At 36.9% G+C, this 18,199-nt stretch overlaps 1 protein-coding gene across 1 annotated transcript in view; it reads right to left on the bottom strand.

Annotated features, from left to right (window-relative positions):
* Positions 1-18,199, bottom strand: part of ARHGEF3 (Rho guanine nucleotide exchange factor 3) — a 140,438-nt gene that overhangs the window by 79,381 nt on the left and 42,858 nt on the right. Inside the window, exon 3 of the mRNA XM_075159067.1 lies at positions 14,371-14,434. Coding sequence (XP_075015168.1) covers positions 14,371-14,434 — 64 coding nt within the window. The remainder of the gene's footprint in view (positions 1-14,370; positions 14,435-18,199) is intronic.

The following is an 18,199-nucleotide window of genomic DNA, read 5'->3' as shown; positions in this document are numbered from 1 at the left end:
TGGGGGCTTTGGGACTCTGTAACTGAAACACAGTCCACCTCCTACCTGCAAAACTCAGTCTTAAACAGCAGCATTAAGCTTTAAAGTCAAGGGCAGACAGCTATCTCCAAATGTAGATGCCTCAGGAAACAAAACAGCTAGTAGACACTGGGTGGAACTTTTAAACATTTAGTTCACAGAAAACTTAGAGTATTTCAGAAATTAAGGGATCTACTAAGCAGGAGTTCCTAAATTAACACAGGCATAATGGCAAGAACTCGGCACAGAATGATTTAGAATCAGCCCAGTATCAAAGCCCAAAGATGAGCTTGGCAGAGCGCCAAATTTTGCATGTGAGGATGTGTCAAGGAAGTGCAAAGTTCGATTTTATCCCTGGTAGCTCGATATAACTGATGAAAGAAACTCCATTTTTGTTGATTCTCCACCAACCTAGATAAGCAACCCTTTAGCAACTGCATCCTACGAAACCCAGTGAATCTTCATTTCACTGGAGTTTGGAAAGCTATCTATCTATCTTAAGCATCAAGGAAACATTCAATTTAAAGTTATTGCTGCCTTAAAAATATCAAGTAAGACTGTTGCTACCTCAATGACATAAAATTTCCCAGACCACTTGAAATTTCAAAACTGCGGATCTCCTCCTGCAAGGACTCCCTGGACACATACACACTGGCCACCAATGTGAGTGAGAACTTTAAGGCAGTAAACTTACAGGATTAGGTTCCAGACTCGTAATCCAAACTGTAAAATATAATGCTTCCTTGAGAGCTCTTATATCTGCATGCCAAAACATTCTTCGGACAAGAATGGCAGAGAGAGACAGACCTGCTCATGAGAGTCTTCAGTGGTCTCTCTCAAACCACCAGCTAGGTCACCAGCACTTTCTAGTACATATTTTCCTTTAATATATACTCAGTTAATTGCCTCTTTTGGCCATCATACTAAGTTACATTACTTCAAGGTAAGAAAAGCCAAGTTTCATGAGGTGCTTATCTGCAAATTATCAAAATACATAACTTACCACACATTATATGAAAATTTATATTTGCATATGATTCATATATACCAGTTTCACTGTGCATTTGAGCAGCCCTCTCCAAAATCTAGACATACATAGATACCAACTTCCCTTATCCAAAGTTAGTTAGAAAACAATGCAGACTACTGACCCCCAAAAATGGAATCCATAATCATCACAAGTGATTGAAACACAGTGCTTGATATGGCAAGTAAAAATGAGAGATCTCAAATGGCTTTCCTTCATCTTTCCTGCATCACAAACTGAATTAACTACTTTGGCCAAGTGAAACTTGTCCTCAGAAACTAGTAAAAGGGAACTACTGAGAGATATATGAGGTTTGGTTCTTTTTTAAAGCATATGTAGACTCTAATGTAAAGAGCAAGTGCAAATACAGGGAAAAGTAAAATCTGGAACTCTTCTGATCCTTTGTACACACACTGCAAATACACAGCGAAAAGTTTCTTGAGTGCTTACCTTTTAAAATATTTTCTATAAATTCGTAAGATAGTGGATTCCTGGTCTTAGAAGACTTATTCATTAGTCATATCAGAAGACTGAGTATGTTCCTACTACTATTCCAAAGAGACTTTTTTGTTTGTTTAAGACTTAAGTAATAATTGTGTGAAAAGAAAAGTTCAGGCAAGCATCCATAATGGACAAAGAGAAACAGCTGAATGTATTAGTCAACTGTTTCATTTTAACATACAGAGAAATCAAGTTTTCAGTACATAACGTAAGATGAATACATTTTTGTATACACACCCACAGAGATAATTACTTCACATACCCTACATCCTTACACCTCACTCTTGATCTGTCCCTATCCTGTTCAATATTTTGTGACTTGCTCAGATCTACCGACACTGAGTTGTTCTGCAAAATTCTGCATACTTCCAGTAGGCAAGAATGTCAAGACAAATTTGAATTTGGGTAGCAAGCTAACAGCAATTCGAACTTCATTTTTAAAGCAAACAGGTCCTTAGTGAGCTGGTGCAATCTCTCGTCAGTTCAAAACTCAATTAGAACAAAAAGTTTCTGCTGAGCTTAGTGGAAGAAGATAAAAGGTGAAACTGGTATCAGTCAGCAACCAATAATTCCTTTGACAATAAGAGCCATCCCACCTTTCTGCAATCAGAAAATACTAACTGAAAGAATCTTCAGGAAGCAAACATTTAAGGCCAAGACTTTAAAAAATTACTCAAGTATTTCCCTTTTGGGGTATTGTAAATGCTGTTGGCCTATCTTCTCTGCCTAAAGATGACATAAAACCAAATCCAGCCATCTTCTTTTCAGACCCTTCCAGCAGAATACAGTTTATTTTTCGAAGGAAATCCATATGAATTATATATAAGCCTGGAATTTTTTTCAAGGATTCTTTCCTTTCTCTCTATTAACTTGTCATTAGGCTGTCATTATTTCTTAAACAATATTTCACCCCACCACAGGAAATCCTAATCCTTTGCTATCAGAATTTGGTAATCCCTCACCCAGGCTCAAATATAGGGGTGCAAGTTTTTGAAGTGTTATGGTTTTCATAGGTCTTAAATTGCACCAAAGGTGAAGTTAGGTAGGCAGGCATTTATCAATCAGATTTCCTGGTAACATTTGGATTTCCATACTCCATTTCCTGGAGACCACAACATGTAAATGCTTTAACTTGCTATGCTTCTTTATATTCACACTTGTGCAATTTCTTAGGTCACCTATAACCTTCTGCCTCAGTAGTCATTGGAATTTAAGAAGCCTAAAGGCAGATACCACAGATTTCGGACTAGTGTCTGGCATGAGATTGGCCAACCAGACGACTTCTCATCAGTCTAGTAAACAACATTTAAAACAGTCTGCCCCCCCCAGCTTGTATCAATCAACACAGATTAACAGGATGGCAAAAACTGCTCTCTAACCTCGGAGCATTGTATTTGTGTTTTTTCCCTGCAGCTTTGCACCAGTCAGCTCCAAGGCACTCTGTACTTTGTTGACAGCAACATCAACAGCATCCAGCTGAAAGAAAGTGCAGCTTGAACTTAGATGTATTGTAAACACCCACACAAGCACCAAGGAAGGAAATCCAAGACATCATATCTAGATTCGAGGCAGCAACTGCCTCAAAAGATTGAGCTCAAGAAATCGTAATTGACAAACTCAAACTACATATATATATACACATGAAAGCTGTTCATTCAGTGTCTGTGAGCTACAGCACTGCTGCTGAGTCCAATGCAGTAACAAAACATGAAATTAAACAAGATAGCATCATGAACACAGGATCAAATAGCCAGAAATATCCACAAAACTGTGGGTAAAAGGAATTAAAAACTACTATAACTTTGGTTTACAGGAAGAAAGAATGAACACGGGGTATTAATGATTTAAATGATTTTGGACATTAGGAGAAATTTCCTTACTGAAAGAGTGGTCAGGCCTTGGAACAGGCTGCCCAGGGAAGTGGTGGAGTCACCATCCCTGGAAGTATTTAAAAGACGTGTAGATGAGGCGCTTAGGGACATGGTGTAGTGGGCATGGTGGTGCTGGGTTGATGGTTGGACTCGATGATCTTAGAGGTCTTTTCCAACCTTAATGATTCTATGATTCTAAATTCAAAAAATATCTGACAACGCTTTGAGAAACTTTCCTGCCTTAACAGTCTCACTTGCAAAATGTCCAAAGCACAGGGGTGACATAAGGTTAAAGTCTGTCAAATGTTTGTAACAACAAGCACAGGATAAGTCTTTATTCAGGCAGTACACAGTTAGTTTCCAAGTATCTTCTGCTGGCTGATCTTGACAAAGCAGTTTTACTGTTGCTTTCTTCTCTGTAGTTCTTAAAAGTAAGGAAATTTAACAAAAAAAAAAATTATTGAAAAAAATCCTGTTACTCAGAAAAAAGATATCAACCTACTTAAATATTCCTTTTAAAAAAAAGCAAACAAACAAAAAACCTGCAGGAAAAAAAATCAAACCAAAAAAACACCACCCCAACTTCTGAAGCTTTAATCCATTTCAGTAGGTGACAGTGGCATGAGGAAAACTACTTGAAGAACTAAGCTATGAGGGGGGCTCAAGTTTTTGTACAAGTAACAGAGGTTCTGCACTCTTCAACAAAATATTATGACAAGACAATAAAAGGTCTTAAGATTTATTTCAACAGGAGAATACGCAAAAGCTTGCATGACAGCAATCCTAAAGAGATGACATACTGATTTCAGTCCTGCTTTTGTCCACCCTGCAAGATACTTTCACGGTACATACTGACATCACTTCTTGGACTGCCTTTGACTGTATTTTATCTAACTGAAATTCCTGGCTTAATGCCTCATGGGCTTGAACACTGGCCTCTACCTAACTGGCATGTGCTACGAAGCGGCCTGGCTGTGTCAACTGGTTCCTAATTCTGCAGTTACAATCAAGCAGAGATCCAGAGGCTTGACCTGACTCCTCTGAAGAGTGCTCACTGGTAGCAGATTCTCTGCAAGACTTCCAAATTTGTCTGTCCCATCTCCCATAGTCCAAGCTATCATATACACTCCCAAAGACAATGATCTGGAGAACTCTGAGATGATACTTCCCAGATTATGAAAGATTTCTGAAGATATTAGAGTTGTGAGAACAAGTTTTGTTACTGCTTATATGACTGTAGTAGCCCAAGAGCAAGTGTCACACCAAAATGCACCAGTCACTGCCCAACCGAGCACCCTCAGAGAGCACTGCGATTCTCTTCTCCCATCTTCTCCTAGCATCCTTCCAGTAGGGCATGCAATCTAATCTTCTTACGATTGGTATAACTGCTCTCATTTTATGACCTTTTCACAAGGCTACTGGTCTGCTTTGGACTGGAAGTGTCTAAGAGGACACAGTGATTGTTGAAACTTAGGCTACTTTTTTTAAGGATATTTAAGGTTGTGAACCACTGAAAACTTGAAACAGTGCTTGGAAAAGAAATAAGCTTTCCAAATTCAGCAGGGAGCCTGCTGGCACATAGACAGATTGAATCTGTTTTCTCATTGTGCATTTTGAGTGTTTTAAGGATGCTAAATTTAACTCTCTCTGAAAAGCTTTAAATTAACCACAATCTAGAGAGAGACAGCACCAGTGTACGATTTTTGAATAAAAACCCAATATAATAAATATTTTTAAATGTGCATTTTACAGAGTTTTAGAATGTTACCTCAAGTCGTGTTAGGATCATATTGTATGCAATGCTTCATACATCTTGAATTAGATTTAATATCCCATTTCAAAACATGTAAACCCAGGAATTACAAAATCTGTCATCATGAGTGGAATTTAAAAGCTTCAACAGATCTGAAATTTCTTTAAAAATTTAATTTAGTATTATTTAAGAAATGTTACAGGATGTTCTTAGAAAAGTTTAGATTATACATTCTTTAGAGAAACAATAGTTTATTATTATGTTTACATGATATCTAGCAAAATGGAGACCTTGTTTACCGGTTGCTACTGTAATAACAATTTTTTTTTCCAGGCTGCTATAAATAAAAGACACCATCATATTGCTCTTATTATGCATTTGTGTCAGATTTTAAAAAGATGGCCATAATTTTTAATTGCTGTGTGCTTTTCTAACCACAGAAAATAGCATTAGCTTTCAAGAAGAATCTTTTTCTCATGTTTAGTTTAAAAATAATTAGGACTCATTCTAAGACTGAGATGTCTCGGAGCGAAGCTGGCTGTGAAAGCATTTTTACGTTTGGGATAAACAGCGGTCTTCATACAGAGTACCAACAAACCCACTCAAAACGCTTCTCCCAATTGAAAACATCAGAGGGAATTCAAATTTCCTGTTCTTCTTCCATTAGCTCTTGAGGACTGTTAATAAGCTCTTTCAGAAGTTCTGAAGTTTTCAGAAGGCTTTCCTTCTCTCTTGGTCCTTAAAAAATTTTGTTTAGCTTTCTGTCACAAGTACAACTTGACAGCCTAAATCAGAACCTGTGGACTGGGGATGGAGAGGCAGATGTTTGAATAAAACCTCTAGTACAGCACAGAGGATTTCCCAACTGTTTCTGCAAATGATGCTTTTGCAACCTTTTCCAAATGTGTAGCCTTTTTATTTACTTTTCATTTAAAACTTACTCCATAGTTTTAAATAGTATTATCTAAGCACTGCCAAATTGGAAACTTCTACATCAACCTAGACTGAGCAGTGAGTTTTTACAGTATGAGCACTAGGAAATTAGACAACAGACCATCACATTGATTTGGTAAAAAAATAAAGAATGATGTTAATAACATATCTTTGTAACAGGTTGTAATAGCACCAAGTTCTACTGCAAGCATCATGACTAGTAAAAACAAACAACAAAGCCATTAAAAGTCCATGCGTACAACCATTCATGTCCACTAGTCATTTTAAAATAAAATTGCTAATCTGAAATAGTGTAGGATCAATAAAATACCAAAATATAGTTTGAAATAGTTTCCAAAATGCTGGTTTCTCAGACCAAGTGGCATCAAGTTCAGCTGGACAACAGCATCACCCCGTTAACCATTACAAGTTTCTGAAACAAAGTCATAGGACATAGTAATTTCAGATCATGGGTTCTCAAAAAGCAGCCACTGGTTGGGTGGGGGGAAACAAATACAAAGAAATAGGCAGAGTTTGGCTTGAGTTAAATTGAACAGGGGTCAAGTTCATCTGCTGTTGAACAAAGAAAAGAACAGTAAATGACAGCAGGAGTACAAGGTAACACCCAATCTATGATTAAAGACAGGAAATCTGCTATATAACAGAACATCAAACTTAGCCTAAGAGAATGACAATTGGACCTATCTGCTTTATCACATGTTGCTTCGAGCTCAGTATTGTTTGTATGTGCAAAATAGCTGGCATGATGGGTTTATAGCATATACAGAATATTTCTATTATAAATAACAAACCACACCCGGAACAAAAATAAACTTGTTACAAAGCACTTACAAAGATCCATAAAATAAAGCCCTACAATGTTAACAGAATGACTGCATAAAGTATTTTTCAAGCAAATATCTACTCTGTGAAAAGATAACATGAAATTACAAGAAATCCTTCCAAATGGGGGATATCACAGTATTTTAATTATCAGAAAAACTCAAAATATTAATTGAATAACCGAGCTTTAATAAAAAGAATACCTACACTTTACAATATAAATAATGATGGAAAAGTCTTGCAAATGTAAAAGCCTATGACAGTTTCTTCATTTCAAGAATGCATTAACTAAGTGCTCTATAAGCACACCTCAAAATTTTTGTCCCCAGAAACATATAATCTAAAGTGTATTTTATATAACTAGCATGTAATTAACTGGAAAGTAGCCCTGTAAACTAGGTAATTGGACAGGTTTAATGGCTATGTACTTAACTCATAGATGATTTTAGATGTAAAAACTGTGAAAGTTTAATAAAACAGCTACTGAATTGAGTTAATGAAAACACTGCAAACTCGTAAGCATTACATCACTCTCTTGATAGCATGAGCAATAACAGCTCATAAAACATGCACAGGTTTTTCTACCCAAGTCCCAAACTACTAGAAACCTGGCAAAGCCTGAAGATCAGCTTGCATCATTCTCCTTTATAACTAATTTATAAATAACTCATAGATGTCTCTCCAGCACATTCAAGTACTGTATGTGAAGAACCTTGTAATTTACACTACCCGTTCATTCTACAAGAAGATACAGCCATTTATCACAGACATAAGAACAAATATATCAAACAAATAATGTTTTGTTGGAATTTCAAATAAAACATTCTGACATAACTAACCTAACATCACACATTGTGGATAGAAATTATCATGGTAATTAAACCATGCTGAGTCAGAGCATCAGTTTGGAATAATACATTCTTGAATTCTTCAAAATTGTCTAACTAGTCACACTGAACTGCTTTTTAAATTCAGTGTATACATTAAGAATATAACAATTCTGATGTGTGTTTTGGAACTGCAGATGGAATTGACTGCTATCCAGTTACGCAAATGCCACACAATGAATTTCTGATAGCATCTCTATTTGTTTGCCAACATAAACCTTGCTGTTCCAAGAGAAATTAGTCTTGTGACTAATCAACAACAGTTCCAATGGTTTGTTCAAAAACAAAACCAATAATAAGCTAAAACATTTAAAACTCCGCCCATAGAGGAAGTAGAGAGACATCAAAACCAGCTCTTTTAAAAATAAAAATCAGCGTCCAGGCAGTCTACTTGCTACAATTTCTAAGCTCTAGTATTCTGAACTACAAATTCTGTGTCATGGAAGGGAATTTTTAACATTCCTATTGCACCCTACACTGCTGCTATCAACAGTCTGAAGTAAAGTTTCCCTACTCCTGCAAGGCTACAGAGAAACTCATTATAAGCTCATTATAGAGGCTCTCTGTTTACAGCAACCCATCTTCCAATATATGAAAGCAGAAAGACTTACAGAATTGCTTCTTACCACTTCTAACACCAGGTATCAGAGACATTCCAGCCCAAGAAAGGTCCATATTGGACAGAGGCACAACAGCACCTACACAAAGGCAGAATAAAAGCAAGCCTGGACAAAGACAGTAAAAGAGAAGAAGTGCTGGGGCAATTAAACTCTGAAACGGAAGAGCCTGCAACCCACTGGAAGAAGAAAGAGGAAGAGATCTAAAAGGAGCAAGTGGAGCACAGGAATACATCATCTGTTAGAAAGGAGAAAAAGGAATATGGAATTTGCACTTTTTCTTTTCAAATAGAAAGGGGGATGAGATGGGTCAGGGATCAAGCATCCACCTAGCATCTCTCTAACCTACTGCAGGAGGTTAGAAGAAACAGAAGGACTCTCCATAGAGGGAAATGGATGAGCATACAGGACCAGAGCAGGCACGGGACAGCAAGGATGCCAGCAGGACTCCCCCACGTGGAGGATTCGTTCTATGACACATGAAGGAACCAGTTTCTGACTGTTAAGTCAAAATAGGTATAATTATTCCACTCACAGCTATGTTTTCAATTATACAAAGTAAACTTTTTTCCCCTCTATTTCCTCTTCTGGAAGAAGCTATTTAAATTGTGCATACAAAATACAAGTACATTAAAACAACAGAAAACCACGTGCACTTTTTAATATATATGATAACTTGTGTTTTAAAATCGTATTGGTCATGCTATGAGATAATGGTATTTAAACACATTTGATCTAGAGGCATTAGTGCATAATTTTGCTTCAACAAGTATGAATAAAGACCTGTCTGACACCACTTCTAATAAGTCTCTATTACGAGTAACATCATTGCTTAAGCAAACGAGTATCAGTGGATACAGACATTAAGTAAAACCAGTCGGAATTCAGCAAAGGTAAAGAGCTGCTTTCTGCGGTAGTATGTAATTATGTAATTTATGTAATTAATCATCAAGTTAAAGCTAGGAAAGAACTCTCTTAGCAACTTTTATCTTGTTTAGATTCACGCACCCTGAAGGGAATAACTGAAGTCTGCCAGCCTGCACAAAATAAACATACTGTTTTGCAAATACTGTCTGAAGAGTGTGGAATTCTTCCCATCTGGCATGAAAGACACTTTTTTCCCCGCAAACACACTTGCGGCAAAACTAGTAAAGAAACCACTGACACATCTAAAATTGACTTTCAGCATGTTTGGCACATTTTTATGTGAGGCTTCTCATAAATTAGATCAGCCTTCCTCACAGGTGACCGCATCTGCAGCTTGGTTAGTTAAAAGCCTTTGCAAAACTAAAAAGGAAACAAAAAAAGGAGAAAATAGGAAGAAGCCTAGTTGCAGTAAATTATCTTCAATCTTCAGGCAACTGCACACCAAACACATGCCTCAAAATATTTCAAGCAGAAAACGTTGGTTTAGATTTCACTATTTATTTATTTTTAGCACTGAAGTTCTTCAGCCAAGTTTGGTGTGCAGGAGAAAAAAGTAGAGAAACCATTATAATGGTTCAGATGTTTGTTTAAAATATGCAGGAAATTATGCTAGCTCTTTGTGGAACAGTAGAGAGAAATATCAATGATAAGCAAAGGCAAAACCAGCATCCTCTTCAGTTATGCCTACAACCCCAATATTCTTCATTAATCAGGCAACTGCTTTTCTTTCGATTGTCTGGCAGTTTCTTCATAACCATCTGAAACATTATCAAATTAACAGCGGGACTGCTATGTATCACTGCTTTTGCAAATGTATGTAAATACATCATTAGAAAAAAAAAATCATGTAAAGAATTTCAGTAATACAAGCCCACCATTCACATAACTAAAGCAGTCTAAAAAATTATCCTGCTGGCAAAAACAGAAAGTGGGTGATTTTTAAAGGAGCAGGAGGGGAGACAGATAAAGAAGCTGAAATCTGAAACTCCTCAGGAGAGATTCTTAGTCTTCTTGAATTCAGAACTTTCTGATAAATAAGCCTGACTACTCTTATTACGGAAAAAAAAAGCACACAAGTGTGTAACTCAAGACTGTATCATAACTAGCAAACAACCACAGAAGCTTTAATCCTGACACCTTCTAACTGCGCATGCATGACTGTACAAACGTAATCCTCATTTGATGGGATGCTTTATTAAACAAAACTGTTTCGCACCCTACACGGCAACATAACACATTATTTTCACAGGCGCTAGGAGCAGCATATTAAACTGCTGTCTCTTAGGTATAAGCACCAAACAGCGGTGCTGAGGAAAGCCACCTATCTGCATCAAGGTTTTAAGGGAAGCGTGGCATGGAGGTGAGAAGAAGAAAAAGAGTGAGAGTTAATGGCAACCAGAAGAGAGAGCAAAAATAGGATTAATACCAATCTCTGTGCTAAGATCTGTGCTCTTCTCTTCTTTATACACATTATTGACCTCTGAATTGCCCCGTCCCATCAAATATTCACGCCTCTTCTTACCAAACCCTGGCCACAAATTGCTCCCCATTCACATGGTGTCTTTGTCTTCTTAGACACAGTATTTGCAAAGGCTGAACTGATAAACCTGATGTGTTTTATAGAAGACTTCTGCCTCCACTCCATACTTCCATCTCTCTGCTTTCACACTCACTAGCTTTTCCTCCATTTCCATACTTTATAGCTCTCCACTCTCTCCCTCTCTCGCTACAACTTTCACGGCTCTTCGCTTTCCCCATCCTGACTAAACCTCTTCACGGCTCTTCGCTTTCCCCATCCTGACTAAACCTCTTCCCAAGTTGCAGCTTCCCCCTCTTTCCCTCTCCAATCCTATATTCAGTATCTCTCTTTGTTTTATTCATTTTCTACTCCAAGCACCACATCCACTACCTAATCTCCTATGTTCTGGTTTTCCCATTACACTGTCCCTCCAGTTTGCAATATTCTTGTCTCCACAGATTCTGTGTTTCTTCCTCTGAAATTACAATTCTCACTATAAATACCGTCTCTCTAAAACAGCCTATTGCTGGACACCTGACTATACAATCTCCTCAAAGACCAAATTAACCTGATGCCTCATGTATATGCAGAAGGAGCATATAGCACAGAGATTGCACTGCTTGGTAACTTTAAGCCTAAATTTAACCTAAACCAGGATTGATTTATTTACTTTAAAAAAATAAATTAAAAAAAGATCAAAATAAGCTCTCTTCTCCCCACTGATACCTAAACACTGCCCAAAGTTCTGGAATTAACTGCTGCCATTATCTAAAAATGACAGCATTGGTAGAAACACATAAATGATATCATCTTGACATGGAAATCCCCATTGAGATAATTAAATATGATCTCTAACCACAGGGCTCAGAAGAGCTGTTCAACGCGGAAAAAAGCTTCTTCTGATAAAATAAATTTAAGTAAGGAGAGGAAAAGAGAAGTGCAGAGGAGTTTCTTTGGTAAACGTTTAGCATCTGGGCCTTCCTTATCTTACTTTGAGGTTTACGTTGGTTTATGTTCAAGGATGCTTTAACACGCCCACTTTATCAGCATGATAGAGAGACATTTAAAACCAGTGAACTGACTGCAAAGTGAGGTAGGTACATGAACACAACGTTGAAATTTGGTGCTTAACCACTTTCTTCTCTCTTATTTTTTGTGACTGTTGATATGATCCTGTATTACAGTCTGTAATAGCATAGAAGTTTAAAAAAAAACATAGCTATGAATAAGTCAGCTCCAGAGTTTTGTTTGTTATGATCAAGCGTGGCACTGCTCCACTGTCAACATTAATTTAGTTCTTTTACCCAATTAGGTTTTACTCCTGTTTGAGAAAAGACATCAAAGCTAACCTTTTATCATTCACCACCTGTATGTAAACCTTTGTGACTTCAAGTCTGCTCATTGGGCTTTTCATAACACAATTTTTCCATCCATCAAAATAAAGTTGATGCTGACACAATGCAAACATCATCAGAGACTTAGCTCTCTTGTCCAGTGCTCAACTGTCTTGGTTGAGCATCTAAAGAGATCAAGTGAGCAACTGATACAGGTTCTTCCTTTGTTTGAAATAAACTATTACATCAATTAGCTACAACTGCCAATTAGTATGCATTCTATGAAGTATTATAAGTATAGAACTTGACATGTGTGTTAGTGTCCCATGAGATTCCTTAAAAATAAGGAACTCCCACAGATCTTCATTTCCACACGTGAAGGAAGCAGTTTGAAGATCCTTTACTAACCGCTTGTTTTCTCTAATCAGGCTATAAATACTACCTATTCCTATCTCCTTTCAGGTTCTTGATTTCTCCTCTCGATTCTGAAGTCTTTTACTCCCCAGTTCTCTGTTCTTCGTGTATTAGCCCACACCATCTCTGCCATGCAGCTTGGATCACTGACTTCATGCCGCCACACTTACCAACCCCACACCCTTACTCCCATTGAGCTATTGCTCTCCAAACCTGGGATCACTGTTTCTCCAGCTACAACTCATACCTACAACACTCTTCCTAATACTTTCATACCTTCCTTCTTCCTCGATTACTTTTCCAGCATAGTGGAGAATTGGGAGAAATACTAGAGTCAATTTTACTTTTAAACCCACTCTGAAATTTATAATTAATCTACAGATTAGAGGCTGTTAGTATTTTCCCTGCATTCTTGACAATGCTGTTGTGAGGGAATTATTTTCTCAGTAATGCTGACAACTTGATCCCTATAGTTTTGTGGTGCAATGCAAGAAATAGATTGTGAAAATAAAAAGCTCACAGTAAACAATAGTGGATGCTCTATTTAAAATACTAAATTAGAATGCAAAAGTCAGTATCAGATATTGTGAAAAATATTTTTCGTTTTAACAACGTTTACCATATTATGAACAACACAGACCAGTAAACCTATCAATGCCATTTACCCTTTCAGCAAAGCATTTAAGCAATGTCTTTCTACTCAAATCTTTTGTTGGAAGAAGTCCAGAGAAAACAAATTTATATGCTTTCCTGAATACAAAACTGAACGCTTTAGATTCAGTATAAGTCAGTCCATATTACAGGTAACGGTGATTTACTGTTTATTATACCAAATGAAGTTTGCAAGGCAGAAAAGAGCTTCCTTTGACCTAAAGGTTGCAGTTACACTACGACTTAGATAAAATATGCAGTGACAACTGCTCCTCCTAGACTGTATCCCAAGCCACAGTACTTACACACATGGCAAACACACCATTGCCATTTGAACACCACCATCATCACATTAAGTTTTTCAACACATGGTGTAGAAGGCTTCACTGGTCATAGGGGACAGAGAGGGGACAACACGACCCTTTGAAAGAGTTAATCTGCAGAAGTACACCTCTGAAACCTGAAGCAGACACAAATAAAAAGCTTCTGACACCACCAGCAAATATTATGGTTCTCAGTTTCACTTGCTTTCTTTTTTCATGTACCTTTTCACTCAGTTACTGTGGGAACACGCATGCTTCCGTACTTCCTTCCTCAGCCAAACAAACAGAAATAAAACCTAGTCCCTTCTGCCTTGGAAGAAATCCATGTAATTTTTGTTATCATTCTCCAACTGTACTTCTGCAAAATTCACATATATATGCTTTCAGTAAGTAACTTTACAAATATCTAGATTAAACGAGCACTTAAACAGTACATATCAGTTCAGTTTTGCTAATTTATTTTCAGATATGAAAACACAGCAATTCTTTTTTTTTTTAAATCACACTGAACATCAACCCGCTTACATGAAATTATCTCCCCCACCCCTCATAATAAGTCTGCCAATCACATAAACAAAAGCTGGGTTTTTAGACAGCCTTTTAGGAGGTCACAAAATTAAAAGTTCCATTTTATAATTGTTTTGCCATAACTTTAGTACTTGCAGATCATGTTTTAACGACAAAGTTACACTACAACAGAACGAAGCAGAAGGGAATGTTACAGAGTATGAACAAAACAACACCAAACTTACCCCTCTGAAATTCCAGCCCTTGGTAGAAGGAAACAAGGAAAAGTTGTTCTGTTGTTGTTTCGGCCTGCAAGATGAGACAAGGAAAAGTGATTATGTTTTCAGCTGTCATATTTTCTATATCAATAACAGAGTGACAATGGAGGGAGAAAAGAAAAACACAGGCTTCAGGTACCAAGACACCTTAGATTTCCTTGGCTGTACTTCTGACAGGTTTCTCTCTTCAGTTTAGTTAAATGCATTAATTCGGATTGAGACATGGCAGCCTTACAAGCCCTCAGAGACGCACTGACTTGATGTCTGACAACAACTGATTTTCAACAAGCAGAGACAACCCTGACCTGAACAGCGTGGGTCTATGAAGCTGCAATTATGTCATGTGATGCAAGATGGTGCAGTCTGCCACCTGTACTAGATGGGGACACTAAAGAGCCTTTAATCCTAACAGTGAAGCTACACAAAGCACCAACGTAAAGCAAGCTAGCCATACCTTTGTGTGACGCTAAAAACTAGAGAAGCTGACTCCAGTTTTTACTCATTCCAAAACCTTTCTCCTACCCTATAATCATTGCTGTACAATTATTTCTGAAAAGTAACCATAACGTTGTCCACCTTGCTCTTAATGAGTGCTCTTCAACCAGCAAGATCTTAAGCCACTTTACAAAGGTAGGCAAACATTGCTGAGATTTTACACATGAAGTCAGATCAAAGCTTGACTGACCTGTTAAGTTGACCAAACCAACCAAATAGTTTGGCAGCAGGACCTAAGTGCTGAGCACACTGCAACTCCAACCATGCAATTATATACATTACAGAAGTGATTACAAATAATAACAGGAATATAAAAACTTGGTTAAAAAATAGCAAATTAAGTGGCTGCCTGTCAAACCTCACCATCCAACAATAACAAGACAGATGTTTTGCAGTTAAAGCACTGGACTAACACATGAAAGTCATCCCTGCTGCTTATAGTTCCTGAAGGACTCCCACACACTGTGCCCCAGTTTCTTTTCTGTAGACTCAGGATAGCAATAGTTCTGTCTGTCTTTTTTCCGTCTTCTCTATTTCGGTGTAAAATATTTGGTGTACGGACATTTTACTTATTACATGCATTAAAACACATCATAGAGCTGTGATCACAGTAGACATTTTTAGATGCCAACATAATGCAAATAATAAACTATAATCATGACAATTGAGTTATTTTTGTAACATCAAAGGTTGAGATGTAAATCTTCTCAGTTTTTCATGCTGCCAGCCAGCCAGCAAGAATATCAGTATTTGAAGCACATTGATAAAATCATTAAAAAGCACAAGGCAGCATACATGACAGACTTCAGCATTAAAGACTGTCCCACTAATAAATCCTACTACTACAGCTTTTCAAGTTAAAATAATATAAAACTGAATTTCTAACCCAAAAGCCTCACTGGAACTGCATTATGAAAAGAGAAAAATGTGATTAACAAGAGCAAGTTACACATATTATCAATTGTCCTAACAGCATTTTGCACTTTATTCACAGATGATCTCACATTAGAACCAGAGTCAGATTTTCCAAAAAGTACTGAGAGCTTTCTACAGAGTTGTGCTCCCTAGTCACTCTTCAAAAAAAATTCTCATATTTAAACTTATATTTCTGCTTTTTTTTTAATATTTTAATGCTGTTCATGCATTTATTTTCCCAGTTTATTAAGAATTGCACTAGTTCTATTTTAATTAAGCTGAATATAGGGGAAAAAAAAGATATTTCCACTTCAATATAGCAGGTTTTATGATAGTTTAGACAACAGTTACAGGGGAAATGAAAACTTCATTAAAAATTATCTCTCCCCACAATCATTCTGTAACAAGAACTGAGAACTCTGTAATAAGCAATAAGTTTGTTGTATCACTCATCTACACTAAACTGAAGGCCATCCACCAGAAGACGACTGATGACTAACCATTTGTTATCATCAATCTGTAACCTTCCCATTCACTGAAAGCATCCCAGACTACACAGCAACAGCCAGTCTTTATAGAGAGCAGACAATATTAAATCTACATTTTGCCAGTTTTCACAATAGGTATCTTATCAGTCAAGAACCTTACTTCATTTTGGTGAGAATGAACCTCTCTATTATTCACAATGGTATGCTAACCCCTTTATTTTTTATACTATTGTAGTATTAATAAAGAGCCTTAAATGCAGCAGCCTAATGAAACAAGCCAGTTTTACCAATAGGAGTTAATTAAAAAGGTAGTGAAACATATCGAAGTTGCTGTATGTTCCTCCATGACTTACTGGCCTGATCTGATACATAAAAGGTGTAACAAAATTCTTTGCGAATTATTTTTTCATACAATGTGTGCAGCACTCCTCTAATGAGCAGAAATCAGGCTGAAGCATTATACTCATTTACCACCCTATGGGCTACCTTAAATAATTTCTTCAAAAATTTTCACTTTAATGCATCTGGCCTGACTGTCACTTCCCTATTCTCTGTTCTATCGGAGTGTTCAAAGTTCAAGTCTGGACAACAGTGAATACATCAAGTCTAATTTCCCATTACAAGCAACCATTTCATATAGCCCTTCTCAAACTTACCAATATATTAATACTGCAAAAGTACTGTCCTACTATCTTACTCAAAGACTGTTTTAGAAATCTCACTGTTCCCGTAACTAGAAACGACCTAGGCTAAACATATTCATAAACTGTTTATGACCACCATTCTGAACCAGCATTTTTCAGCTGAACACACCTGTAAATCAAAATGAAGCAAAATACAAGTTCTGGTTCTCAACTGCACCTCAAGTAACAAAATATAGTTCTCACATGAGAGACCTTATTTATAGTTTTCAGTTTGGTCCTTCACTATCTTAAAGTTATTTTGATCTCTTGGTCTTCCCAATTGTCAACATCAGGGAGAACTGTACTGAAGAAGAATTAGAGTATTGCAGATTTTTTCAAATACATTTTAAATTAATGTCTTGCTCTTTTTTCTACAGGGCACTGTTACTGTTACTTCTGAACATCCTGTTCACTGGATAAATTTTTTCTGAATTGCAGCAGTATGTAAGCTAATTAAGAAACAGCCTGTCTGTATTATAAAACTATTCAAACACTAAATTGCTATTTGATATTTTAAATACAAAAACATAAAGCTACAAAACTGTCAAAGAATTTTATTTTTTAAATAACACTTTGATAGGAGGGATAGTATATCAACAGGTGTATTAGACCCACTTGGTTTGAAAATAAAATAATTTACTGACCAGACCAATAATAAAAATCATCACTGGCATAAGTAGGTAGCAGATAGAACAAAATAAAACATTAGCTTAAAGATGGGAAAAGGAGACAAATTAGTAGGCATTAACAGTGATGAGCAGATCTGACTTTAGAGGCACATAAGTCTAAAATAAATTACTCAGATACTATAGTAAGGCTTTTTCAGATGTCAAGAACAAGACAGGGGTGGTTCCTATAACTGCATGCACTGCAATAACACTCTTGAAATACATCGAATAGAAGATCATGGACTAGATCATGGCTGAGAAACGAAAGTACATAATGTGTGAGGGAAAAAGAGGAGTTCCTCCCTACAATTACTTGCAACAGTAATCTCAGAGCTGTGATTTATAATACTTAACCTTTCTTACAGATGGATCTTTTTTCATTTAGCTGAAAGTCACCAAAACATTTTCTCCCCTGTACTGCAGTTTTAAGAATGAAAGACTGGAAGATGGGACGATATAGGAACTCTTCAGACTGCGGGAGGGAGGGGGTCACCAAACCTGTCAGCTGAGCTTGGTTTGAAGATCGCTATGGAAAGTTTACCTTGGA

Source organism: Calonectris borealis, chromosome 10, assembly GCF_964195595.1.
Source record: "Calonectris borealis chromosome 10, bCalBor7.hap1.2, whole genome shotgun sequence".
Classification (NCBI taxonomy): domain Eukaryota; kingdom Metazoa; phylum Chordata; class Aves; order Procellariiformes; family Procellariidae; genus Calonectris; species Calonectris borealis.
This window is presented reverse-complemented; position numbering and strand designations above follow the sequence as displayed.